The following is a 26,762-nucleotide window of genomic DNA, read 5'->3' as shown; positions in this document are numbered from 1 at the left end:
AGGAGTTTCCGGAGCGGTGCCGGGGTGCGGGCGGAGGTTCCCGAGCGGTGCCGCTCCCGCGGGCAGCAGGGGGCGCTGGTGGCCCTAGGCCGGCGCGCGCAGGGCGGGCCGCGGCCGGGGCTGCCCGGGCACCGCCTGATCGCGGGGCGGGCGCGGCGCGCGCGGGGCCGGCGGGGCGGCCGCGGGGCGCGGGGGCCGGCGGGGCCGGCGGCGCGCGCGGGCGGGCGGGGCGGGGCGGGGTCCTCGCGGCCCGGTGAAGTCACTCTTTGTGGCGGCTCCAAGATGGCGCCGGTGCTGGCGGAGAAGAAGCTGCTAGGGCCGGACGGGCCCGGCGGGGCCGAGCTGCCCGGCGAAGAGGACGAGGGGCAGAACCTCTGGTGAGCGCCCGCGGCCGCCCGGGGCCTGCACGGCCGGGTGAGCCCGGGCTCCGCTGGGCTGAAGCGGAGCGCGGGCTCTCGGCCGGTCGGGGCCGCGCTTGGGTCTCGCGGGCGGCGGCGGCGGCGGGGCCCGGGGACAGCGCCGGGGGGCCCGGGCGTGCGTGACGGGAACCCCGCGGGCCAGGGACGGGAGTACGGGGGTGACGCAGAGCGGGGGAGCGGGGCCCGGGACCGCGGCTCTGCGGGACGTCCGCGGGGCCGGCTCCGGCAAAGGCGATCTCGTGTGTTTTCGGCTTTTATTTCTAAAGAACGCTTTAAAAAATACCTATCGTGGCAGAAGGACGTATGTCGAATACATCAATCAATTGTGATGAGAGTTAGTTGAAAAGTAATGTTCTGCAGTATTGCGGCCTCTTGCAAGGGAGGAGAACTTTAAATGTCCCTGCCCGTGGTTTAGAAATCATAAAAGCTCTTGTGTAGAAGGTGGCACACTTGTGGTGCTTCAGAGTGCAGCTGGCCCGTGGCTGTGACAGCCCTGCTCGTCCACAGCCCGCATGTGCCGGCTGTGGGTGCGGATGTGCTGAGCTCATGGTGCTGTCACAGCCGGTAACGCGGCCGCTCTGCTGCTTCCCCAGGTCCTCCATCCTCAGCGAAGTCTCCACACGGTCCAGATCTAAATTGCCATCGGGCAAGAATATTCTTGTTTTCGGTAAGTAACACGCGCGACCAGTTGGGTGTTGGTTTGTTGCTTTTTTATTTATAGAAACAAAGTGTATTTCAAACACCGATTGGTGCAAACTGACACATGGGTTCGTTACAGTTGGGTTATGTAATTTGATTTATGGTCTTGTCTTGTGCTTATAGATCTGCTTTCTCTTTCATTTCCACTGTTAGATTTATAGCCTATTTTAAGTAATAATAGAGAATAAGATAGTTCTTCATTCTTATTGTTCTGGTATAAGCCACTGGATTTAGCTGAAATACTTGAAAGAGAACAGCAAATAACTGTGATTCAGAAGTGTACAAGGATGCTTCTCAGTAATTAAGCAAGTTGTGAAAAAATCTTTTCTGTGAAGTTAGATGTAATTCTGAAGGTGTCCTTTTTTCCTCTACAAACTTACTGGCAGGTGATGATGGTTCAGGCAAAACCACACTCATGGCTAAAATACAGGGAGCAGAGCATGGCAAGAAAGGAAGAGGACTGGAATACTTGTATCTGAATATTCATGATGAAGACAGAGATGGTAAGTTTGTTTCAAATGCAATCTCTTTAATTAAGTATCTGCCATGCTGTTTTAATAATTGTGGTTTGATGAGTGTGTTCTGGGCTACGCCCCAGTAGCTGGTTCAGCTGGTGGTGCTGGGAGTTTTGGAGCTGTGTCCATTTTTGTGGAGGGAAAGGTTTTACAGTCCATGTCTGTTCTCCCTCCTGCCCCTCTGAGAGCCTGACCTGTGCCTGGGGCAGGGCAGCTCTGGGGATCCCTTCTGGGCTAGGGGAGGTCCCTTTGCTGCTGGTGACTTTGTAGCAGCTGCAGTGGCATTGCTGTGGCTACTGTGTGACCAGAGAAAGGGAGAGATACATCCCTGAGAATTTCATGCTCAGCATGGATTTCTGGGCACAGGGTGTTTCTCACAGGGGCTGTGTGTGGAATTTTGGTTAGCTAACAGATGTTTTGCTTTAGTTGACTGAGTGAAGAACAGAACTTAAAGTCAGAATTAGTGTTTACTTTTCTCAAGCTGGAGCTGATCTCTTTGCTCTTTGCCCCTTGTCTTTTTGTTGCTGCTGCTGATCTCTTGTCTCTCTACTGTATGGAGGGAGATTATGCCAAGGGACCATTTAAAAACAGGCCTCATGATGAGATTACTCATGTTTTTGAGAAGGTTGGGGACAGGAGGAGATGGGGAGTGAGTTCATTATCTTTACTCCTAAATGTGCTTCTGCTGATCTCATTTTGGGCAAGCTGCTTGGCCTCCTTGGGATGATTGTCTGTAAAAATGGGGAATGCAAGTCTTCCTATTCCTGACTTACTTCAGAGCTCAGAAGAGGGAAGCAGTGGTGGTGGTTCATCCCTGTTCCTGGGAACAAGTAGGAAGATCCTATAATGGTATTTTGAAACTGGGGATGCACTGGAGGCTTGCAGGAGTGATTAAGTGCCATATGTGAGTGGTTGTTATGGAGATTGGGCCTGCACTCACGTGGCAGGAAGCTCCCTTTGGATACTGTTAGGCACAATGAAAGGATGAGTACATTGCCAAATCTTCCAGGGGCCTCCTTGCAGTTCCTAAAAATCTTTTGGGTTGTAATTTTAGGTGCTTCTTCAGGTTCTGGCTGTAAGTGCTTTTCCACCATGCAGAATCTGCTTTAGTTCTGCATAAACACTTCAGGGTGGAAAAAGCCCCTATGATTAGGAGGGCTGAGACAGCCTGTGTCACCAGGCCTCTTGCAGCTTCAAAGGAGATGCTATTACAAGCAGAAAAATGTTTGCTGTGCTATTTTTCCTGGTGTTATCTATCAAACCTCAAGTGTATTCCTACACTGGAAATAATTTGGGGCTATTCCTGAGTGGCTGAAAGTGATAAGTATTTGAAGTGATTAGGAGAGGCCTGTCATAAGAACTCACTAGCAGGAAAAAGAGATCTTTTTGACTGACTACAGGCTCAGCTGGCCAATTCAGGTCTCCATGCATCCTCTAATGGGTGTGTTAGGAGCTAATAATACGTGCCTTTTTCCTTTCTGTCTCATTAGTGTCATCCACAAGCAAAATAAATAGCAAAGTGGGTCAGGACCTCCCAGCAGGCAGAGATAACACTCTTTCTTCTCTAGGACAGGTTTGGATTTGGTTTTTAAACTCTCTGTGTGCTTCAGAGGAGTGTATGCTCAGATCCAGATTGGGGAACAAAGGCTTTATAATTGACCCACAATTCTGGGAGCCATAAAGAACATCAGAGTACACATTCAGGAGCTCAGGAGCAGATGAGTGGTTCTGAGGGTCTCTGCTTTTTATTAGACTCCAACCTAACCAAGACCAGATCGCAAAGATTTCCAGGGGTTCCAGGTCAACACTGGTAACTGAAACTCTGCAGTGGAGTGAGATGATCTCAGCTTCCTTCCCAGGTGATAGAAGATTTATTTGCTCTCTTAGTCTTATTCTTCTTCACTTCAGATAAGTTTACTCTGTCCAGGAGAAATATTTTCCTCATAATGCTGAGTCATTCATTATCTACTTCCCACTTCCCCTTGGAAAGCTTAGGGAAAATCTCTGTTGTTCCCTACGCTGTGGTTTCCCCTCCCCATTCCTCTTCAAGGGATGTGTGAACCTGGCTGCTCCTACATCTAAAGTAGAATATTTCTGGATTGCTGGATGCAATCTTAGTTTACTGTTACTTTCCTCCTTGAGATCAGCTCAGCAATTAAATTGTTCTTGTTGGTTTGTAGGAAAGTCCAGGGAGTATCTCTGCCTGCAGGCCCCTGTGGCTCACAGAGGTACCCACAGACTGTGTGCTTTCCATGTCCCTGCTGGTTTCCTGGCAGTGGAGGCACATGGGCACTGTGCTCTGCCCAGCTGCTCCAGCTCTGCCAGGTGTCACTGCTCAGTGTGACATGTGGGCTTCAGTTCCCAGGGCTCAGGATACTCAGAGTCCAAGTCTGCTACTGAATCTCTGTCTGAAAAGTCTCTTTCCTTTAAAATAAAAAGGTATCTAAAAAGATACCTTTTTGTTTTAAAGTTATATTTTATCACTATCCCAAATGCTGCCTAGGCCAAGGCATTTGCTCAAGAAGAGGTTTGGAGAGACCTGAGAAGCAATCCTGGGAGAGAGAGGATTCTCCTAAATCCCCAGCTACATTATCCTTAGAGCATATGGCTGCTCCTGCATACATGACACCATAGTTCATCTGGATGAAAGCATTCATAGCACTGCCTGCAAACTTAGCTTTGAGCAGTAACTGATCCTGGAGCTCAGGCCCCAGAGTCCTCCATTAGTGGAATTTCTCAGGGAGTGTGGCAAATTTCAGTTTTTTGCCTGTCTTGCTGATGAACAGCTGGTTTTTGTCTCTACTGGTTAGTCTGCTTTTGAGGACTGAGAATCTGAATTCATAGGACATGGAAGAGAAGCTGTGCACAATTTTCCTAAAGGATCTGTGTTTCCAGAGGAGCTTTCAGAGGCCCTTGCAGGGCAGAGTTACAGTGGGGATGTAGAGCAGAGCAGGGAGTCAGAGTGCATGGCCTGCTCTGTGCTCTGTGTGTCAGCTGGAGCCACAAGCACCACAGGGACATTTCTCACCTGCCAGGCTACAGAGGCACCTCTCCTGTGCCCAGTGTGCAGGGAAGAGGAGCCACTCTGGGGTTGCATTCTTGCTTGTAACAAAACAAAGCAGTCTTGGGTTTTGCCTCAGGTTTGGACTGGCTTCAGCCATATCATATGCATATTCCAGCTGAACTGGTTGTTCCAGATTGAGCCAAGTCTTGCTGCTGCACTAGTTTCTAATAGTTTCTAATGAGAAAATGGTCCTTTTTTTTTTTTTGGTCAACATCTTTAAAATGGTTTTCTTGAAAGTTTTCTCCTTTTTTGCTTCTCTTCACAGCTTGAGCAAGGGATATGTAATTGCCACTGATATCTTTTGAGTAGATACAGATGTAGTTGCAGTTCACAGAATCAACCATGTGCAATAAAATTCATCAAAGCTGGAAAATCTTTTTCAGGACTAAAGGGACAATGGAATATTGACAGGATTTAGAGATGTGATTTTAGCAGCTTTTGTAATAGCCTGTGATAAGTTGCTTCTGCTTTTCCAACAGGACCTGGTAATTGTTTGCTCTGTTTTTGTATATTGTGGCATGGCCAGTAAGAAAGGCCCAGTTAACATTCATGACTAAGTATGAGCTTGATGTGGTGCTGACAAAGCTGAATTTACCACCAAGTCCTTGCCAAATTATGAGCACCCAGTGGTGTATTTTTATGTTTTATGTTTTAGCAAATGTGAATCACAAGACATTCCTCTGTCCTGTTGGAAAGGAGCAACCTTTCCTTTACATACAATGTTACATTTTTTTTGCTAGAGTACATTTTAATGTGAGTGCAAGGCTTCCTAGCAGACTGACTGTGAGTGGTAGTTCCACCTGTATTCTAGTTCCAGTCTGCATTCCACATGTTAAGCAAAAATTAAATCCATAAGGGGAACAAAGGTGCATAGCAAACAAAACAATTTTAACCTTAGATCTTGGCTTTAAAAGAAGACTTAGAAGCAGTGAATTTGGATATTATTAATTTTTCTATCTTGCCAAGGTGTGAGAGTCTTTTCTGCAGTGTATTCCCCACAGGAGAATCCATCAGTGCTGCTTAAAGCTGTAAACTTGCATAAAGTGTGGATAGATTTGCATTAGGTTTTCAAAACTTCCATTCATGCTCCAAGGAGACAGTTGTACATACACACAGTCCCTGTCTATTAATAACTGTTAGCTCATAGAAAGCTCACAGGGTTTTTATTTCCTGGGAGGCTGCTGCTTTAGGGCATGTGCACAGGATGGTTCTAGGATGCAGAGAGTCCTGCACAGATATTTCATTTGTGCATTTCTGAGCTCCACAGGGCTTACCCTCACTGATCACTGTAGAGTGAATGAATTGAGGGGTGCAGCTGGCAGTGAGAGGAGCTGTAAGTTCACAGCGTGGCTGTTGGCCTGTTTGTGTGATGGCTGATGTTGGAATGTCTTAGGACAGCCCAACAGAACTTACAACAAATGCTAAATGTAGACTGCCACATACAGCACCTGGATGAGATGTCTGAAACTGGGCTGCTCAGTCATTGTGTCCAAGGCCTGATTAAACAGGTAGGATGTATATATCTGTCATCTGTTCTTCCTCCAGATTTCTTAGCCAAGCTTTTGCCTTTTTCTGCAGTCAAGAGGGGTGGATTCCTTCCCAGAATAAAGTTATGATAGCCATAGTAACTGGATTTATTTTGTGAAGCTGAAAGATTCAGGACACAGAAGTACAGTGAGACAGGCTAATTATGAAGCTCAGGAGCTGCTTTGAAAATCTGGGTGCTGCAGTGGCTGGTTTGCAGATCTCTGTGTTTCAGAAGTGACATATTGTGTATGTAGTGCAAGAGAGACTCACTGATCCCTCTGGATAGCTGTGGTAAAATAGGGAATACTTAGGGAGGGGTACTAAGAAGAATCTAGAAGATAGAAACAATGAAGTTGTTCCTCTTCAGGAGGAAGTTCTGAGGATAATGTTCCCTCTCTCCTTCTCTCTTTTTTTTTTCTATTTTTTTTAATTTGGAAGAATTGGTTGTTCATGCTGATACATCATTTCTGGAGGAAACTTCTTTTTCAGTTCTTATACTCCAGGCAAGAGTTCAGTTTTGGGGTAAAATGCCAGCTGTCTGACCCAGCTGATCCCCCTCTACTCTGCCTTGCATTCCAAAGAAGCATCCTGCCACTATCAAAAACACTTGTGGAAGAACCACAAAAGCTGCAATACCAGGTCATTTCCCCAGTGCTCATTTGGTCAGGAGCCTGCAGAAGGAGCTGGTGTTAAGTCAGTGTGAGTTAAGAGCAGGTGGCACAACCTTGTTGGGAAGGTGGGGAGTTCATCCTGTATTTTGCTCCTCCCACTCCTGTGCTAGAAACTTAAGCTGCTTATTGCTGCTATCTTGTTTGCAGCTTATTTCTGCTGGGAAGTTTCTTGAGTGTGTGAAACCAGCTTATGTGTCTGGGAGACACCAAGGGCAGCGTTCATCCCCTGCTGGGCTGGGGCAGGGCCACCCCTTTGGGCCTTACTTACACATCCCCTGTGTTCTGGGTTCCCTGGGCTTGTTTCTAATGCAGGAATGTTGTGCAGCGATTAAAAACTGTCCTGACAGCTGTCCTGACTAAAAGCTCAAGAACAGAAATTATTTTTTTAAGGAGAATGTTCTGAACCCAGAAATGAAAGCATTTCTGACTAATATAGGCATTTACACAGGAACTGTCTTACAAATAAGCAGGCAGAGTGTGCTGGTAGCTGGCTCTGCTCCTTCTGCTGAGCACTGATGCTCTCACCTGGTCATTCCCAGCCTGGCAAAGCAAGCCCTGGCATCTGCTGGCTTCCAACTGTGCCTTTTCCTTTCAGATCACACTCGCTGCAACGTCTGGATCCTGGATGGAGACCTGTACCACAAAGGGCTGCTGAAGTTCGCTGTTTCTGCTGAATCCCTGCAGGACACCATCGTGGTCTTTGTTGCAGATATGTCTAGACCTTGGACTGTTATGGAGTCTTTACAGAAATGGGCCAGTGTCTTGCAAGAACACATTGATAAGATGAAAATTCCTCCAGAAGAGATGAGGCACATGGAGCAGAAGTGTAAGTCTTTGTGCATCCATACATTGCTGTTGGTTTTTTAATTAGCTCTCACAACATTTGATGGATTTCTTTGGGTCAGTGTTTTGAGAATGGGTTGGATAAAAATTACTCTTAAGTTGTGATTGCAACACTAATTCAAATATACTGTGTTAGGCTTTAAAACAACTCTTCCAGTTTTGCTGTGCTGACAAAACATCAGGTGAAATATTGGTCTAGATCCTGGGCAATAATGAGATTTTGATAATTTGATTTTTAAAAAGGGCAATTAAAAAAAAAAAACTCAATAAAATGACAGATTCAGTTTTTAAAAGATGGTGACAAAATTCAGTGATGAAGTGAGCTGTCTGCTTTGCTGTGATATCTCAGCCAGGTCCCATTCCCATACTGTGCTTGTCTTACAGAGAGTCTCTCTGCCCTTGTTTTTCTGGTGGCTCAGAACTGGTTCTGGTTTCTGTGAACCTGGTGCAGCTAATTGTGTCTCACTACACCATTCCTACCCTGTGACTTTAGGAATGTTGTATAAATTAACCTTCTTTCCTGGCATATCCATGGCAGGATGGAATCTAGCACTGGCATGCAGTCATTGTTGCAGTATTGGATCCTGCAGCGCTTTCCTAAAGTAGCATTGAATGTTTCTTGAGATTTTTTTTTTCTGTTTTCATATTGAATTACTCCAAAATAAATTTCTTTAGTGGAAGAGACCTTAGCAACTTCCAGTCCTTTCAGATGCAGTAGATTCAGACTAATCCTTTGTGCTTGCTGCTTTTGCTCCTGGTGGCTCTCTCTGCTGGAGTGTGGAACCCTTGCAAATATGGTCTGGTAGGTTCCTGAGCTACCACAGGGAGCAGTGTGATCTGTTTGACCTGTGGCCACTCAGGTGTATTTGTATAGCTGATAATCCTTTCTGAATGTTAAATATTATGTTCCCAGAAGCCTTGTACCTACAGCATACCAGCTGCAGTTTACACTTAATGATTGAAACCACCCGGGTTTGATCATCAGGTTACATTTAAAGAAAAAGCAAAATATGAGAGGTTTTAGGGGGAAGAAAAGTGTGTCAGGGATTTTTTGGAATGGGAAATGGAAAGGCAGTTCTAGTTTCAAAATCCACCATTTAACCCAATTTGCACATTTGTGGGACACTGCAAATGTTATGGCTATCCAAATAAAGGGTGAGTTTGTGCACTTAAATTTTCCTTTTGGAAGGAGAAGCTTTTCAGCCTTGGCTTCAGAGTGCACTCTGTGTGTGAAGGAGCTATGGCAAAGCTTGGGTGCCCTGTCTGAGGAACTTAGAAGGCTTTCCAATAGTGGTATCTTAGACAGAGAATTCTAGAGTGTCATGGAAACTCCTGGTTTGTTCTGAGCTCTCCTGGAGTCAGGGGAGAGGAGATGGGGAGGGCCTGAGTTCCCCCGTGCCTGGCTCCAGTGCCATCCCCTGGCTCAGCTGTGGCACACAGGGCCTTGATGTCTTCAGTTTTCCATCTCCTGTTCTCAGGCCTTGTGCTGGACCCTTGTGTCACCTGGACACATCTCTGGCTTCTTGCAGACTGTCCCTGGGGCCAGCTCTGTGCTCACAACTTTGGCCACCATGTCCTGTAATTCTCTTAGCAGCCCCTCCTGAGGAAAGGCCCATGGTAACTGAGTCAGGGTAATGCACTGGCCAGGGTACTGCCCACGTGCCTGGGACTGCCTTGGGACTGCTGCCCATCCTGAAGCTGCACAGCAAAGCTCTCCTCACTGAAATCCTGCTGCCTGTGCCTCCTGGCTGCAACTTAGAAAATGAAGTCACTGCCTTGCAACAGCCCAAATATGTAAAAACTGGGATAATAAAGTTCACATGAGGGCAATTGAAACACAGAAATGGAGTGCAGAGTGATGGGATGTGCTAAATTTAAGCCCCCTGCAGCATAAGACCACCTGACTTCTCCAGCAGAGTATTCCCTTATCCTGCTCCTCCACCCCAAGCTGAATGTCCACAGTGCTTTCCTGGCTGTCACACTCAGCACCAGGAGCCCTGGGGAAGCACTGCCCAGCCCTGCCCCATGGCATCCACTGGAAGTGCTGCAAGGTTGTTCCTTCTCCCTTGCTAAGGTCCTCAGAGTTCCCAGAGATGCTTTGTTAGCTCACCCTTGTCAGTGCAGTTGGACTTTGGACTGCTTGTCTCTGCTGGCAGGGCTGGGGAGGCCTTTCTGCACCCAGCCCTTGCTCCTGTGTTTGCTGCTTGAGATTCTGACTCTTGGCTTGCCTGGCTGGGTGAGAAGCTTCCCTCTGGAGTTCAAGAGCTTCCAGAGTGGGCAGCAGGACACACGTGGAGGCCAAGGCTGCTTTCTTGGGAATGTACCCAGAGCAGTGCCTGCTGCACTCACTCCATCCCTGAGCTCCTCCTATCCCTTGCTAATGGCTTGGCTGATGTGGAGTCAGGTACATAGTGTCAACTATGTCCATTTAATTCAGGCTCAGTTGTGGTAATTCATTATTTGAATAATTATTTCAGGGATATTGCCTCCCTTTTTAAGACAGCAGAGCAGATAAGGTGGCTGTCAGCAATCAAGACCTGCAGAAAGGAGGTGTACTGGTAAAATGGCAATTACACCAATGACCTCTGGGCTGTTTGAAGCTAAAGAATAGAAACAAAATAACATGTTTTTGCAAATTGTGTACTGTCCTATTCAAGCTGAATTAGTTTTAGATTGTCTACCTTTTTGCTTTTCTGATTTGACATAGAGCTGAAAGATTTCTTAAGCTAAAAGATTTTTAAAAAATAGTTTATCCAGGTATCTTTTGTCTAGGAATTCTTTTCACAAGACTAAAATTTTTAATGATCAGTAAAGATAGGGCACAAAAAAAGCTAAAAGTGATTGTGAAACTTTGAAGAGTGTAAATATGGAATGATTGTCTCAGAAAAACATTCTTCATTTTTCTCATTTTGCTGTTCAGGGCCTTTGGGCTTTATCCATTAAGTTGCAGCATTTGCCTGCATTTCCACATTGCAGTTGAAGAGCACTCCAAGCCTGAGCAGATTACTGTTACTGGAACAACCAAAGCTAATAATTGTGGATTGCTGTCTCAGTGGTGCTTCTAGTGAATGCAAGTCCTGAGTGATGCTGCAGTTTTTGGTGGAGTTACCTTGCAGTGCCTTGTGTGAGCAACAGCAACAAAACATTTTGCTGGAAGCTCACTTTCATTTGCTGTGTTCAATGCAAAACTCTAAAGAGCCACAAGTTTGGTAAATAAATGAGCACTCTGTAGTGGAGGTGGGATTTCAGTGGCACATCATCACCTGCTGAGAATTTTATTAACATAATAGGCCATTCTGAGTACTCAACCTTAGTGAGGGGTGGCAGAATTTTACAGATTTCCAGAGGAACTGCTGTTTTTCTGGCTTCCTATTTTATGTGCATCATCTTAGGGGTATTTCCTGTTGAAAAACCTTAAACTAAAGTAATTTTCACTATTTCTTAATAAAGAAAATGGTTGTTTTCCATACCATATAGAAGATGATTCCTCAATTAGAACTATGGGGAGGAGCTAATATTCATGGCTCATTAGAAAAAATGGAAAAATAAAAGATTTTATGAGCTGTTTGGATGTACAACTTTATGTCCATCAAAAGCCTGAGAATAGAGCTCAAATGAGACATAGCTGTGGGAGGTAAGAAAAAGTATGAAATTGCTGTGTGTCAAAGAAAATTTGAACTGCAGTGAGCTGCTTTATTACTTTGTGAGAGGGCAGTTTGTTCATCGGGGCATCCAGCAGTGCCTGGGGCTCAGGTTCATTTGGATTTCTTAGGACTAACTTCAGAAGGGAATGGGGGTTGAGTGGAAGCCTGGAGCAGTGTTGAAGAGCCTGTTGCTGTCAGAACTCCCACTTGTTCCTGGCTTCAGGTGCTGTCTGTGTGCTCAGGTTCTTGCTCTGGCTGGCACCTTCTGTTCACTCAGCAGCTGTTTGCTCAGAGCTGCCCCTGTTGGCCCCAGTGTTGTGTCCCATTGCTCCATGGCTGGCAGGGTTAATGCCAGGCCAGGTGCATCCCTGGGAATGCACACGGAGCTCAGCTCCACGGGCAGGGCTTGGAAGGGGCTTCTCCCTCTGTGTGTGAGGTGTGGCCGTGGTGCTGCTGCTGGGTCCTGCTGGCTCCTGGGGAGAGGTGGGGCTGGGAGCTGTGGCTCTTGGGATTATGCCCTTCATTCCCATTCAGCAGAAATTCATGAGGTTCAAACCATCAGACTTCTGAAATTTCCACGTTGCATTTGCTCTTACTTACATTTCTAAAATTCTTAGAGCATCTTGTGTTTTCTCATGTTGCTGACTGTTACTCTTTTCAGGGGAGGCTTTTTTCCCCAAATATGAAGGGGTTTATGCTCAGTAAAGAAAAGATTATTTTGCTTTGATATGAACAAAACCCAGGAAAGGAATCCTGTCTGATTATAATGCTATGGTAAATTGAGAGCTGTATTGTCAAATAGTCTTTTCTGTGTGATTAAGTCAGAGAGACTCATCTGAACTGCTCTAATACACTTGGCCTCAAAAGTAAATAGTGATGGGAAAGCTAATAAAGGAAAGTGGCACTTCAAAAAACTCCTTTTCTAGTTAAATGCTTTTGGTGAGATAATAAACACGTGGAATGTGCAGAATGCATGATGGAATTTGGATTTACTGTAGCTGACTGAGAAACAGTCCTGGAGAGAGCATCCTTTGGAGCACTGCTGTTTCTTCTCCACAAGAAGGCACTGTCTCCCCATGTTAAAAGGAACCGAACATTTTCATTTGTTTGTATTTCCTTGCACCCTGGCATATATTGAATTTGTGATTGGAAGTCTTATGGTCTGTATTTAGTATGGGGTTTTTAGGCTTTTCTCTGGAATGGAGTTCTCTTCCACAAGAATCACACAATTTTATATTTCAGCTAAACATTGTAGATTGTGCAGCTTTAAACAGAAGCTTCTTTTTGCAAGGCTTGTATGGAAGCTTCCCTGAGGTTTTGCCACTTCCTAAAGCTCAAGAGGCTCATTGCAGTTCCTTCCCTGGTCCAGAGGGTGTTCTGAGCAGCCTCTCTGGTGGCTTTTCTAAGGAGTTTTCCTGACTGTCCCTACAGTCACTCTGCTCCCACTGTTTCTAAAATGAAGGAAGCCTTATGGGGGCAGATCATGGAGTTTGCTTGGCTCTTTCCTGAGGGTTCTTTATGGCTGAGTGAGGAGGAGGAGAGCCCAGGGCCTCGGGGCAGTGAGTGCCTGGAGCAGCCACACCCAGGACACAGATTTAGCTGGTCTGTGGCTTTGATCTTGAATAAAAGACATTAAAGTGTAGATTGCAGCCCACATTTGATAAAGCATGTGTGGGTTCACAGAGCATTTCCAAAATGGCCTTAATACTATTGCCATAAATACTGTTGCAATAAAATTAAAATACTAATCCATAAAAAGCATCGAGTTTCCTCTGGACCGAACTGTAGTTTTCCAGAATGCAGCTGAGTCTCTTCAGGTAGCCTGCAGATGCTCCTGAGTAGTCTGTGTTTATGCAGATAGGTTTTATATTTCTAGCACTGGATGCCTGCAACAGAAATGCAGAGTAATAGGAACTAAAGTAATTGTTCATAAGGAAAAGTGGCTGTTTCAGGTTGGTGTTTTCTGTGTACATTTATATTTTCACCATGCTTTCTTCCACAGTAGGTACAAATTACAGGATATAGGCTGTGTTGCTAAACCACATTTATGTTTTCTGTTGTCAACTGCCCTATAATGAAACGTTTGGGAATACACATTTTTGCAAATAATTGTAATTATTTATAATGACTCCAGATCCCACTTGATTTAGCTTCCAGTAAGTTTTGGTGGAGGAGTATTGTGCTGTTGGAAAGGGCAACAAGGCTTAACTTGCATTCAGTTCTCATGTAGTATAAAAATTTAAAAGAAAAAAACCTTGAGATTTCTAGTTAGGTGTAGATTAATTATGGTTTAAAAAGAGCTAGTTCCTTTGTTGCAGCCTAAGAATCTCTCTCTTTTAATAGTCATGAAGGAGTTTCAGGAGTATGTAGAACCTGAAGAAGGTTACCAAGGATCGCCACAGAGGAGAGGCCCCTCGTCTGGCCAGGAAGACGAACACGTGTCCCTTCCCCTCGGAGACAACGTGCTGACTCACAACCTGGGCATCCCCGTGCTCGTGGTGTGCACTAAAGTGAGGCTCTGCTTCTCTTTGCTGCTGTGCTGCTTTCATTGCTGCTCTGCTAAAGACAGGCTTTCTGCAGACATGCAGGATGAGTTCTGCATTAACAGTGGAGGGGTTTGTTCTACAATTGAGCTTCTGCCATCAGCATCAATTTTTGCTTTGATGGAATAGTAATAACTTTATCAATTATATGTTAATTACTTTAGGGTTTGATTTATCAGCGCTATTTTAGAACCAGAGGCTCAAATTAAAAGTGATGGGAGTGTGTAAGATTAAGGGAGGTGTTTTAAGACGTGCTGGGGTGAAATGCCTGAATTTCTGGTTTGTTTACCTGCCCCTCCCAGTGTGATGCAGTGAGTGTCCTGGAGAAGGAGCACGACTACAGGGAAGAACACTTTGACTTCATTCAGTCACACATCCGCAGATTCTGCTTACAGTGTATCCTTTTCTGTGCTGAGGAGATTGCCTCTAATCTGCAGGAGATGTTTTCCTGTTGAATTGCACATTACATTTGTGCAAGAAATTGCTCTGCAAGGTTGCTTGGCATTTAGTTATTGGTTAGGGTATATGCTACACATACCTAACCTTAGGTAAGTATGTATATAGTTTGATTTTTTGAAAATGATGACAGATGTATAAAATATTTATAGTTTTTGAGTTGTGCATGGGACTTAGACCTTTTGTTCTTTTACAAAGGGTTTGCCTTTACATTTTGTGAAGTGTTCTTTCTTGGTTTTCCCCTCAGAAATTGCAATTTCCATGTAAGCCTGAGATCTCATGTGTGTATTAAGCTTTTGACTTTTTCCAAGTGAAGTAGGACACAGTTTCCATGTAAACCTGGGAGGATGGATAATTTCTGTGTATGTCACTGAAAAGTGCCACGAGCCTTGCCCTGTTATATCCCCTTCACTCCTGTATACTTAATGTCTCTAGTTTTGCCTAGTTAGTAGCTATAAATCTATTAATTCCTGTTTTGAAATTCTCGTTGTAATTTAGAAACTGTATATTACCTAATTTTCCTTAGCCAGAAGCCCAGATGGGGCTGCCTTGATTTATACATCAGTTAAGGAGGAGAAGAACCTTGACCTGTTGTATAAGTACATTGTACATAAAACCTACGGTTTCCAGTTTACCACGCCTGCCTTAGTGGTAGAGAAGGATGCAGTTTTTATGTGAGTCACTGGGACAAGCAGCATGGTGCCAGGGGGGTTTATTTAGCACTGCACTGCATGTAACCTGGATATAAAAGTAAATTAAATGGTATGTTGTTCAAAAACTTAGTATGCAAGTCTTGTGGAATCCCAAATTTAAACAGCAACTTAGTGCACATTACTTGACTCAGACTATCCTGGTTTTGTATCCTTGGAATTTAGCTGAGTAATAGGGCTGATCTGTAAGAAAATTGCCTTGTTTAAGTAGAGGGGAGTAAATAAATGTTCTCTGTAGAAGTTGCAGAAAAAGTAAAGCTTTATTCTCTTTACAGACCTGCTGGTTGGGACAATGAGAAGAAAATTGCCATTTTACATGAAAACTTCACAACAGTAAAACCAGAAGATGCATATGAGGACTTCATTGTAAAACCTCCTGTAAGAAAGGTAAAAAGGGGTTATTCCTTTCTGTACCCCAACAAATAAGTAGAGTTTGCTCGAATGGCTGCTAAGGACTGTTAATATTGAGGAACTCCAAATATAAATGTAACTCTTTTTTTAATCTAAGTATGTGAAATGTCAGGCTTTCATTTATTAGTTATTTAAAATACTGCAAGCAAACCCAGAAACCATTCACCCTATTGAATGAAAGGCAGTCCAGGAATAGCTATTTTTACATTTACCATTTTTCCATGCATGGGGCAGAAACACACCCAGAAAATGGAGAATTCTCTTGTAGGACATTTCCACTTGTACTCACATGGCTTTGAGGCTGCCATGCAAAGGCAAAGCAAGATCATCTCAGCTCATTAAAGAGATGCTGATGAGATCAATCTCCAAACTTAAAAAGAAGACTGTGGCTATTTACCAAGTGCTCATCTCTGTAGGACAGTGCTGGCATCACTGTTCATCTACTCCAATTACTCCAATATTTTTTATTTTACAGTATTTTTATGGCAACTTCTTTAATGGTACTATTATTTTAAATGTGAAAGAACAGTTAAAAAAAAGGGAACAGTAGTCTTAAAGATTTTCTTCTCTCTCTTCCCTTTTGATCACCAAAGCATAAAAATCAGTTACAGTAATTTCAGTTTTTACTTATAACAACAAAATGTTTTGTTCAACAGTTAGTCCATGATAAAGAGCTGGCAGCAGAAGATGAGCAAGTATTTCTTATGAAGCAGCAGGTAAGAATGGAAGAATGAAAATAAGTCCTTACTATGTAAGATTTCACTTTAATTTCTCCCTTGATATTGCCTTTAGTTTTTCATTCCTCATTTAAATCACCAGGTAGGCTGTTTCTCAGCTTTGCAAATTCAGATGTAATTGTGAAGTAAGACTTTATTCTAACAAATGCAAGTAGGAAATGTGGTCACTTAACTTGGCAAGTTGAAGGGAAGATATGCTGAAAACAGAAAGAATGTACATGTCAAAGGAGAAGAGGAAGAGGCTTTGTATTTCACCACACAGTTGTATTGATCTGTGCAATAGAAATACTTTTAAAATCTAACATCTGAGCATTGCAGTTTCCTTACAGCCAGAGGTTTGAAAGACTTTATTGTGTCAAATTTAGCTATGCTGTAATTTGTTATTTTCTTTATTACTCTGCAGTTTAAAAAATATAGCAATATGTCCCTCTCCAGGATTATAAATGTCCTGGAGGTTACAGACTGGGGTGTCTGTGATTTTGGCTTTCAGTTCTGGGCTGGCTGTGTGAAACAAAGGCCCAAAGCTTATTTACTCCTTGCACTCAGTCCTCTAGAGGCAGAGTGGGGAAGTATGGAAATATCAAAGAGGAATCCTGTAAATATCAGGAAAAAAGATCAAGTAAATTTATGGTTACTCAGCTTCACTGTATTTTATTCCTCTGTATTCTTTCAAATCTATTTAATATGCTAATATGTTGTTTTTGCAGTCATTCCTTGCCAAACAGCCAGCAACGCCTACAAGAGCATCAGTAAGTAGATCCAAGGAAAAGAGTAGGAGGTGTTTTGTTTCCTTGAAGGGAAAAAGGGAATGAGTCTAACCTGCAGAGATCCATTTTTTATGTTTAAATGTAACCTACATAATCTCTGCAAACTGCAGAAAGGAAATAAATAATGAGGCAATATTTTAAAATGTTGCTTATGAATTCACTGTGGAAACATTGGATTATTGAACTGAAAATTTCCTGCTGTGATTCAGCCTTTCCTGTAGTAGTGGCACATTCCCAAAATAACTGATGTTTGGGGTGCTTGTTTGTTTTCTTTCTCCAGTGTGCATCACTACAGTGTCAGTAGAAAGGCTGGAAATGTATGTGATGTTAGACTTGCTTAACATAACTAATGCTTTGAAATTCTTTTCTGATGTGTGTGATTTGGACTTTTTAAGGAATCTCCTGCAAGAGGCCCTGCAGGATCCCCAAGGACTCAAGGCAGAGCTGGTCCCACCAATGTACCCAGTGCCTCACCAATCACATCAGTTAAGAAACCAGATCCAAATATTAAAAGTATGAATGAGCATTTTACTGTTCTATCATGTGTTATTTCCCTTAACATGAATCCTCTTCTGCAGAAAGATTTGGGTACTTACTCACTAATTATATAGTAGTTTAATAACAGAAATACATTTATGACATAACTTTGGATTGTTTTTTCTTTTCTGGTCATTTCTGTGACTTGGAATAGAGTCCTGTTACTGCCAAGCAGTCAGACAGAGGTCAAATGCATCCTAATTTCCTTAAATTGCCTCAATACATTTATTATGAATCAGGTGGATTATTAGGGTGGAGACTGCTCTAAACTAAGAATAGTTTTATACTTCCTATCACTTATTCTGGAATCCACAGCAAGCTCTGTTCTGCTAAGCCCTCTCTGGAATGACATTTGCTGTAGCAGATGGAGGCACTTGGAAATGAGATCTTTCCCTGACATGCAGCTCCATGGTATGGAGGGGCTTCTTTACCCTCTGGGCATTAAGAAAGTCTGCAGGGCCAGTGATGTTTTTTTTGTTGTGCACTGTAGGGCCATGCCTCGCTTCCAGGGGCTAAAATGCCCTTCTGGATCCTGTCTCATTGCTGAATTGCCAAGTTTGGATTTGTTAAAAGCAGTGTGGCATGAAAGGCTGTACTAGAACATCTGTGCAAGTTGTTAATGGGCTTATTAGTCTTTGAATTTTATGCCTGTACTTAATAATCTTGCTCTTGGCTTTTACATTTATTAAAAGCTTGAAAATGTACAAATATTTAATTAAAATTTCATTACACCCCCCATCATTCCAGAAAAGCAGGAATGTGCATTCAGCCATCTCTGCCTATGCCAAGGTATGCAAAGGCCTGGGGTATTCAAACTGAACAAAGGACAGATTTTCTCAGAGCTGAGGTTTATTTCCTTGATTGGCAAGAGATTTGTATCTGTGTGAAAATAGGTTATAATTTACCAGCTCCCACTGTTCTGTGTAATGGATATTTGTTTTTTTTTTCTTTAGATAATGCTGCAAGTGAAGGAGTCTTGGCTAGTTTCTTTAACAGTCTCTTGAGCAAAAAGACTGGCTCTCCTGGAAGTCCTGGTGCTGGAGGAGTGCAAAGCACAGCCAAGAAATCAGGTAATTGTTTTTAATTGTTTATTTGGCTCCTTGGTCCCTGGGTGTGTCTCTTACACTGGTCAGGAAAGTGATGGACCTTGACAGATGACAGTACAAAATGTCTTTAACAGAAGAACTAAACTACTGCTACATCACAACTCCAGGGCTTCTGTTAAATTCTCTTAATTTTAGTGAAGTTGCACCGCTGGGATTTCAGTGACATTTGAGTCTTGATCCTATGCTGGAAGTGCTGATTTATTTTTCAACTTCAGAATTCCTTCCTTTCTTTTCTTGATGCTTCACTGTTGCAAAGGAGATGCAGTTCTTTGGGGTTGGGCTGGAGTTAGCAGTGAAACTATTGAAATCTCCCCAGAGTTCAAGCTGAAATGAATCACTGCTTGTGACAGCTTGAAGTTGTTCACTCATTAATTATTTAGAATTTTATTGCAATCCAGCACAGCTGGTAACACTGACAAATGGGTGCCTTCTGTGTGTGTGCTGTGACTGCACTGTGGGAGATCCTTGCTGATAAATAATGCAGCAGTTCAGTGAAAATGAAAGAAACCTGGCAGAGTGGTTGGTACCTACCCAGCCCTTGGTGGTGCAAAATACATTGTCCACCTGACAGATGGAATTTACTGCTTTGATTCTGTTTCTGTTCAATACTGGCATTCCCATCACACTGAATGTTCAGGAGCTTTCCTTCCAGAGTTCTTTTACTATTAAATTATTGATAGATGCACTCCTTCTGATCCCAAGCTTGTGCAATCTTGTGGGTGTTAATGGTGATGCCAAACCCACAGTTCCTCAAACCCACAGCTGAGAGGGGAAAGTAAGGCTTTCTGAACTGGAAATGAGAAATATCTGCTCCCAGCCACACTGATGGTGTCAGAGAGCCAAGGCAGTTGGAGTCTGGGTATTTTTAAATTTCTTTTTAACTGGGAAGATTTATATATGACATTTCATGTTCTAAAAGTTCAGAAATGGCTAGGATTGGACTTACAGTAAGTCAGGTGTGATTTTGGGGGGTTTTGTTTCAGCATGATGAATCCTGTAATTTTGTCTTTATTAAATTTAATTATGATGAAGATAACAAAAGGGATTTGTATTATATTATTTCTATAATAATATTGTTTCCATGTTATAAAAACACTGAACTAATTCTTTCATAATCCAGAATGCCCTCTTCAGTTAATCACTGAAAGATGTCCCCTGCTTCATCAAATGCAGCCTCATGTTTTACTCACAAAGTCAAAATAAATTTTGTAGAGATAGAACTGGAATTATTTTTAGGTGTTATTTCATCCATGCTTTCTACCTGAAGCGAAGTCAGTTGGGGAGTACCTGGCTAGTGATTAAAAATCAAACTCAGAAATAAAAGCTGCAATGTCACCTCTCCAGGAAGCCTATTCCAGTACTAATTTCTCAGTTATTTTTTCCTTTGCCCAGTCTTTCTGAACCCCAGTACTCTTGGTCTGTTTGGGTGGCAGTGGAGCTCAGAGCAGCCTCTTTGTGTTGGCAGCAGTGTTTGGGTTTGGAAGCTGTTCCCCTTGGCCTGTGACTTGTGTGTGGGCTGCAAGAACAGGTTTGTGTGCAGGCCATGTTGTCTGGCTGTGACAGTTCTGGCCCCTGGCTCTCTGCTCACCCTGTTTGCTTTGTGCTCAGAAACAGCTGGGGATGGCAGACAAGGCCCTGCCTTCCCTGAGAAGGGGTGAGCTGATCTGAGCTAGAGATGTGTTCTGTTCACATCTCTCAGGGGGACACAGCTTTGAGTTCAGCTCTGTGGCACTGAGCAGGATCTTCTATAACAATTCAGCCAGTTTAATACATTTCATGTCTCCTGGAAGTAAGGTTTCTAGTCTGTATCAAATTCAGTGTCTCAAAAGCTTGTGTGTTTCCTTAATCATTGTTTTCCATTCTATCATCATGCATTCCTTTGGGAATTTATGTAAATAACTTTTCCCCCAATCCTATCTTTCCAAATCAATTGTTGTCTCTTCAGGCACACTTTCCTACATATCTGCTCTCTTCAACAGCAGGCCATGGTAGATTGCTGAATAAAAGTACTGACCAGTGCTATGGATAATTAATGGGTAATTTTATTAATTAAAATCCATTCATTTTCTGTGAAATATCAAGGCTTTTCTTTTAAAGTTTGTTTCTGTGAAGGTGATGTGAGATGTGATATCAACCACTTCTCCCTTCTGCACAGGACCTGTTATCCTTTCATAGAAATGTGGGTGGCTTGGCAGAACCTGTCAGGACAGACCCTGTTGCTTGTTGGGCTTGTAGGCTGTTCTAAGCACCTAAAACATAACTGCATTTTCTGGGAGAACTGCTAAACTAGTCTGTAATGGGCTGTACTCTAGAAGTCTTCTAGAACACTATGCCTTCCAGGACTTTCAAAGATAACAAGCTTTTTTGCTTTTTCTTTTTCCTTGTGTCAGCATTAACTTCTAATTGGAATAGATAATTTCTGTCCTGAAACATGTAGAGAGAGCAATCATACATCCCTCCTTAACTTTGATTTTAATAGGCTAAATTAGAAAGTTCTGGTCTCCTGCTAGAGGCTGAGCTCTGTTTTCCCCACTAGTTTCTTCATTAGTTCCCATCATTGGCTCATTCTTGTCCTGAACACAATGATCAGAATATTGTACTGAGCTCTGCAGGTCTCCCTCACTGCAGTGCCTGCTGCAGCAGTTCTCTTGCTTGGGTGGAAGTGCTTCTCCTCAATGATCTCAAGCTTGGCTTTTCTTGGCTACATTGAGCTGGCAGCTCCTATTCCTTTCCTGGCCTTGGGAACAGAACAGCTGGCTTTCACTCACAGGAGAAGGTGCCTGTCCTTGTCACCTGCTGTGCTCACACCTTGTGTGAACCAGTGTAAGATTCAACTGTGCTGAGCAGGTAAGGGCTCCTCATGCTGCTCCCTCTTGTTGGGTTTGTGAGGTACCTGGTGCTGGTGAGAGCAGAAGAGATGACCTGTTCCTTTGTGGAAGAGTAGAGCAGAACATCAGAACATCCTGGAGAAAGCATTATTTCCAGCAGCATCCTCTGTGCAATCTGTAAATGATCTCTGTGCTAAAATTATCTTTGTAAGCATTTCAAATGTCTCAACTGTTTAAAGAGCCTGACGTTTTCAGAAGGTTGATGACAAAAATATTTAGCTTTAAAGAGACCATCTGTTTCTCTCATAGCTAGGAACAGCCTGAGGTTGAAATGTTGAGATTCTGTCCCAGCATGAGTGACAATGTGGGTCTCAACAACACTGGTCAGCCTCATCGATGGATTGGTTTCTACTGTGACAGTTCTTACCTGAGAAAAATCTCTCTTCTGGGCAGTGTCGTGTCCATTTGTCCTGCTATGCCATGCTTCTTGTTTGCCTTTGTTTCTGGACTCTCTTTGATGCCTAGACAGTGATATTTCAAAACACTTCAATTGGTTATTTCTGTGGTGGATTATTTTCCTACATATGAACTTCTATAGCCACACAGTTATTTCATTTATATTCACAAGAAGATTCTTGCAAATTCTAAGGCTGCCTTCCCTCTCTATTCCTGTACAGAGGATAAAGAACTCAGGTTCCCTACCCTCATTCTCACTCTCACTCCCCATGTTCTAGCATGGGGAATTGTACAGAATTGGGGGCATGGAATTGTCCAGAACACATCTCACTGAATGAGGCAATCACTCCTTGAAATTTATAGGGAAACTGAAAGCAAGTGTCACTCTCATTCATAATTGAGGGGAAACTCTTATTTTCTTAAAAACTGCTCCCTGTATTTCTTCTCCTTGGGAAGGTGCTCCCTGTGGTAGGAAAGGGGGGTTTGTTCCCCTGCATTGGGAGAGTTTTTCCTGCCCACATGAGGTATTTGCAGGACACTGCTTGGGGTTATGTTGGAGCCCCAAGGAGCCAGTTCATCCAGCATAAAAAATAAAGTCATGGTTTTTGTTTAGATCTGCTCTTGTTTAAGTGAGGATTTTGTGTGGCCTTTATTGTTTTAGGGTTTAGGCTTTTTAAACTCCCAGGTGCCATTAATCTACACATGGAGTGTTTTGTATTTTAAGTTCTGTTACAGTGCATTAATTAATGTACTAACTCCTAAATTTTGCTTAAATACTCCTACTTTGAGTAGATACTGTGTAGAGTGCTGTGGCTTATAAAACCTTTCTAGTGATTAAAGGTAACCTTTTAACTTGGTTATGTCTTTGTACTTTGGAAAAAAACACTTGAATCTCTACCAGTCAAATCTTGCCTTCTTAATGTTTTCAGCATGTACCCTGGAAAAAATCCACCTAATATTTCACACACATTTGAGCTGGAAAACAGATGCTTGTTAAATTCTTTGGCTATGTAAGGGAGCTGTACATGGTTATATAATCTACTTTTTGTCTAAAAATATAGCTTTTTAATCTTAAATGGTTGTATGCTCCATGCATTAGGATATCTTGTTCCAATTTTGGTGATGAATTTGTCTGTGGGTTTATAATTTTCAGGAACACTGAAGTAAGCTGATGGTTCAATTAGGGAATTGTTAAAAAGTTTTGAGTCTAATATAGAAATGTAAGATATGCCTTCCCATGAAATACTTCAGTGTGTCTGGTTCCAATTGAAGAAGTGCTTTGAAATGCCTGCTTGGAGATATTACATGAGTACACAATTCCTGTCCCCTTTTGAAGGGAAGTGTTGTCTGCAGATATCAGAGCTCTTCCTGTTACTTATTTCATATTCAAATGCAGTAGGTACAAGTGCAACCAAATAAATGGGATTTCTTTTTCAGCAAGTGTCCTACATACCTTGTGCTTAAAAGTTGGGTTTAAATAAAGTCCTTGCTATCAATGCCAATAGTAGGATTGTGTATGGTTGATTTTTATGGAAGATTCTAAATATAGTTATTTTGAAATGTTAGTTGCTATAAACATATCCCTGGGAGTGTTTTGCTTTTTCCTGGTGTGTAGTTCAGCTTTTCATCTCTTTAAAGTGAATCAAACCTGAGTATCAGTCTTTACACAAAAAATACCCTACATTGTGCCAGGCTCTGTGGCCTTGGGAAAGTGGCAAAATAATGAGAAATAAATAATATATTGTCATCTAAAGGTGATTTATTGAACACTTGTGCTTCTTGGTTAAAACATTTCATTGAAACTCATTTGCTTTGTGTTCTTTTTCTCTCCAGGACAAAAGACAGTTTTGGCAAATGCTCAGGAGGAGCTGGACAGGATCACTCGCAAGCCTGACCCCATGGTAACAACAAACTCTCCTCCAACAGAGAACGAGGCTTGATGGGCAGAACAATGCAGATGTAAATGACCAAATAACTATGTATAGTGATCTGATAAGACCAGGAATTTTCTGCTATGGCAGATGCTATCAGTTTTCTCGGGGCAGGGGAAATGAGCTTACTACATCATTGCCTTGTCCCAGTAAAAAGTGCACATTCAGGAAGTTTGCATATAAAATCCCTCTGTATAAGATAACCATTTAGAGTTTATATAGGGCAATTCTTTTGGTTTGGAGGTAAAGCAGGTGCAGCTGCATTTCCTGTTGTGAAGAACACAGAGAAGCAAAATGGAGAATTCTCTTAAAAGTACTACTGACTGCACACGAGGCAAGGAAGAGAACTGAAACCCTCTTTCAGAGTTTCTGGAATTGGCTACTTGTATGTTTGCAATGCATTATATTCTTGGAGTGGTGGTGGTGGAACAGCATTAACTGGGGGAAAGAAGCCAAGGTGGGGAATGGAGCCCTGAAAGGGGAAACGGATTTGGGACAGCGAGAAACCAGAATGTTGGATTGACTGGAGAGGAGCAATGTTGTCAAATCCTGTGTTTCACAGGGGGTAAATAGTCACTGTTTTTAAAAGACTACTTTACATTGGAGAATTCCAGGCCAAACACTAAGAACCATGGGAATTTATTCTTGTTATAAATCTTGTTTTAGTTTTTAAAGAAGTCTTAAGAGTGTGGATGCCCTTTCTGGTGTAGCTGACAAAGGGAGAAACTAAACTTGTTTAGCTCCAAGTGCCTGGCACAGTATGTGATGTGTCTTTAGAAGGTGCTTGAACTTATTGTGCACTGTAGTACAAACAGTCACTGTTTGGTTTTATTTGAAAAACAGTAGTTTGGCAATTTGTATTTAATTTTAAATCCTGTTTTCTGATAGCTTCTGCCTTTTTTATGCCAAGAGGCTGGCCTATGAAGAATGGTGGGTGACAGATCATTTTCCCATAATGAAATGTGCTACAGAACACTCTCAGTATTTTTCTTTCTTACTTTTTTGTAACTAAATATTAGCTACCAAGCTAAAATGGATTCCTGCCTTACACCTATGGAGGTTTTTATAAAAAACTTTCAAGGCCCTAGTTCCAACCACATCTGCTGCAGGTGCAGCCAACTCCAATTCTGAAGGTAACCTAAAAAGCATGAATGTGTACACGATGGACATCCTGAAGAAGTTGTTTTGTGTTTTCTTTCATGTAGCATTTCATTTGAAAAGATGGGTTGTGGTTGTCCCCGTTGCTCTAAGGGAGCCCTGTCCATGGTCTCATAAACCCTCATTCTGTACAAACAAACACAGCTGCAGTGGTTACTGAAATGGCACTTTGATTTTATACACAGTATGCTTGTTTTACATGGACACACTACCAGAAATTACAAATACCAAGCATATTCTGTGCTCTTAATGCTGAAGGGAAAAACCACAATTTGAATTATACAGAGTTTACTTTTTATTAATATGAACTTGTTGTACTAAATCTGATGTCTGGATATAACTTCCCTAATATATATTGTTACTTTAAGATACAGAATTAGACTGACCACTAACACAGTGCTGGGTGTTAACCTCAACTCCTGTTACAGCAAGAAGCTGTTCCTGTGAGTCTGTCTGGACATCTAGAAAGCTAAGAGTATTTACTTGCCTCTTTGACAAACATTATCATGAGTATGTTACTTGTGCCAGTTTTTTTGTTGAAAATACTCTATTTTTGATTTTGGATTTTGTTTTTGGTTTTTTTTTTTACTTTTTTAAGAAATGGTATGACCTGAAGTTATACAGTTGTCTAGATAACAGTTAGACTAAGACTGTGGCTGGCTGATGGTGACATGGATGCACTTTCTGGTGTAATGGGTGCCAGTTGCAAGTTACCACACCAGAAGTAATTACACACTGTCCTTCTGCCATTGAGAAGTGAGATTGGAGACTAAACCATCAAAAATTGGACAAGAAAACTAAAGTGTGTGATTGTAATGGCATAGTTTGAAAACCTCAGTCTGAAACTGCCTTTTTTTGTCATCTAACCTGATAAGCACTTTTCTAGCAATATGGCTAAAACTTACAATGGAAGTATTTTCCATATGTATAAAAATGTTGAGTATACTAAAACTGATCAAAACTGTTACTGTGTCATAACTTACCAGCTTTGAAGAAAGACAAAACAGGGACAGATTTCCAGTTTCTAATTGCAAGTGAATGCTCCTAGTTTACTGAAGAGAGGTGTAAGTAATGTAGCATCCTGTGGGTGCCAAAGTCTGCTGGCTTTGGTGAGCTGCACACTTGTTATTCTGGTGTCTTCAAGCATTGGAACCAAAGGCCAAATGCAAACAGCCTTTACATTTTCAAGTGAAACTTCATTTTCTTTGCAGATACACTTGTATGGTAGACTGTTTAAACTATTATATGCCTATATTTATATGCATTATAGTGACTGCATCTACTGTTCATGTTTAAACTAAGAAAACAAGAAATGAAAGCATTCAACTTGAAGCAAATAGAAAACTTTAAAGATTGGCCCTCCATAAAAATGCTGTGGTTATGCTGCTTGATTTTAAGTTTGCACTTTTTTTATTGGCATTAAAAAAACAAAACAAAACTGTTTAAACTGAACAGAATTTCGTATTTTATTTAATTTAACTACGTTGAAAGTGACTGCTCTGTACATCGTGAACTTAACAATATACATGCTGTAAATGAAAGTTCACTGTCCTGTATACTAAGTTTATTGGTTTTTCTTCCAACTTACAATTAGGACTGCAAATGTATGAAACAAACCTTAGTCCACTTGTATGGCTTTAACCAGGTGCAGTATGCAGTCATGTGGAACCTTGCTTTCTAGTGCTGGCAAAATGAGGACGTCTTTAATTACTGGCTTCAATAAACATGAATCCAGACTGC

At 42.3% G+C, this 26,762-nt stretch overlaps 1 protein-coding gene across 1 annotated transcript; it reads left to right on the top strand.

Moving 5' to 3' along the window:
* Positions 1–219: 219 nt before the first annotated feature.
* Positions 220–26,762, top strand: DYNC1LI2 (dynein cytoplasmic 1 light intermediate chain 2). Its single transcript, XM_071440197.1, has 13 exons — positions 220–377; positions 1,013–1,086; positions 1,505–1,621; positions 7,491–7,721; positions 13,726–13,892; positions 14,228–14,321; positions 14,920–15,055; positions 15,367–15,478; positions 16,159–16,218; positions 16,947–16,988; positions 17,402–17,519; positions 18,497–18,613; positions 23,767–26,762. The coding sequence occupies exons 1-13, from the start codon at positions 283–285 to the stop codon at positions 23,871–23,873; spliced, it is 1,470 nt and encodes a 489-aa protein (XP_071296298.1). The 5' UTR covers positions 220–282; the 3' UTR covers positions 23,874–26,762.

This window comes from Agelaius tricolor, unplaced genomic scaffold, assembly GCF_023055355.1.
Source record: "Agelaius tricolor isolate 1412-34295 unplaced genomic scaffold, bAgeTri1.0.p SCAF_15, whole genome shotgun sequence".
NCBI classification, from domain to species: domain Eukaryota; kingdom Metazoa; phylum Chordata; class Aves; order Passeriformes; family Icteridae; genus Agelaius; species Agelaius tricolor.
Note: the sequence above shows the minus strand (reverse complement) of the source record. Positions and strands in the feature narration are given on the sequence as shown.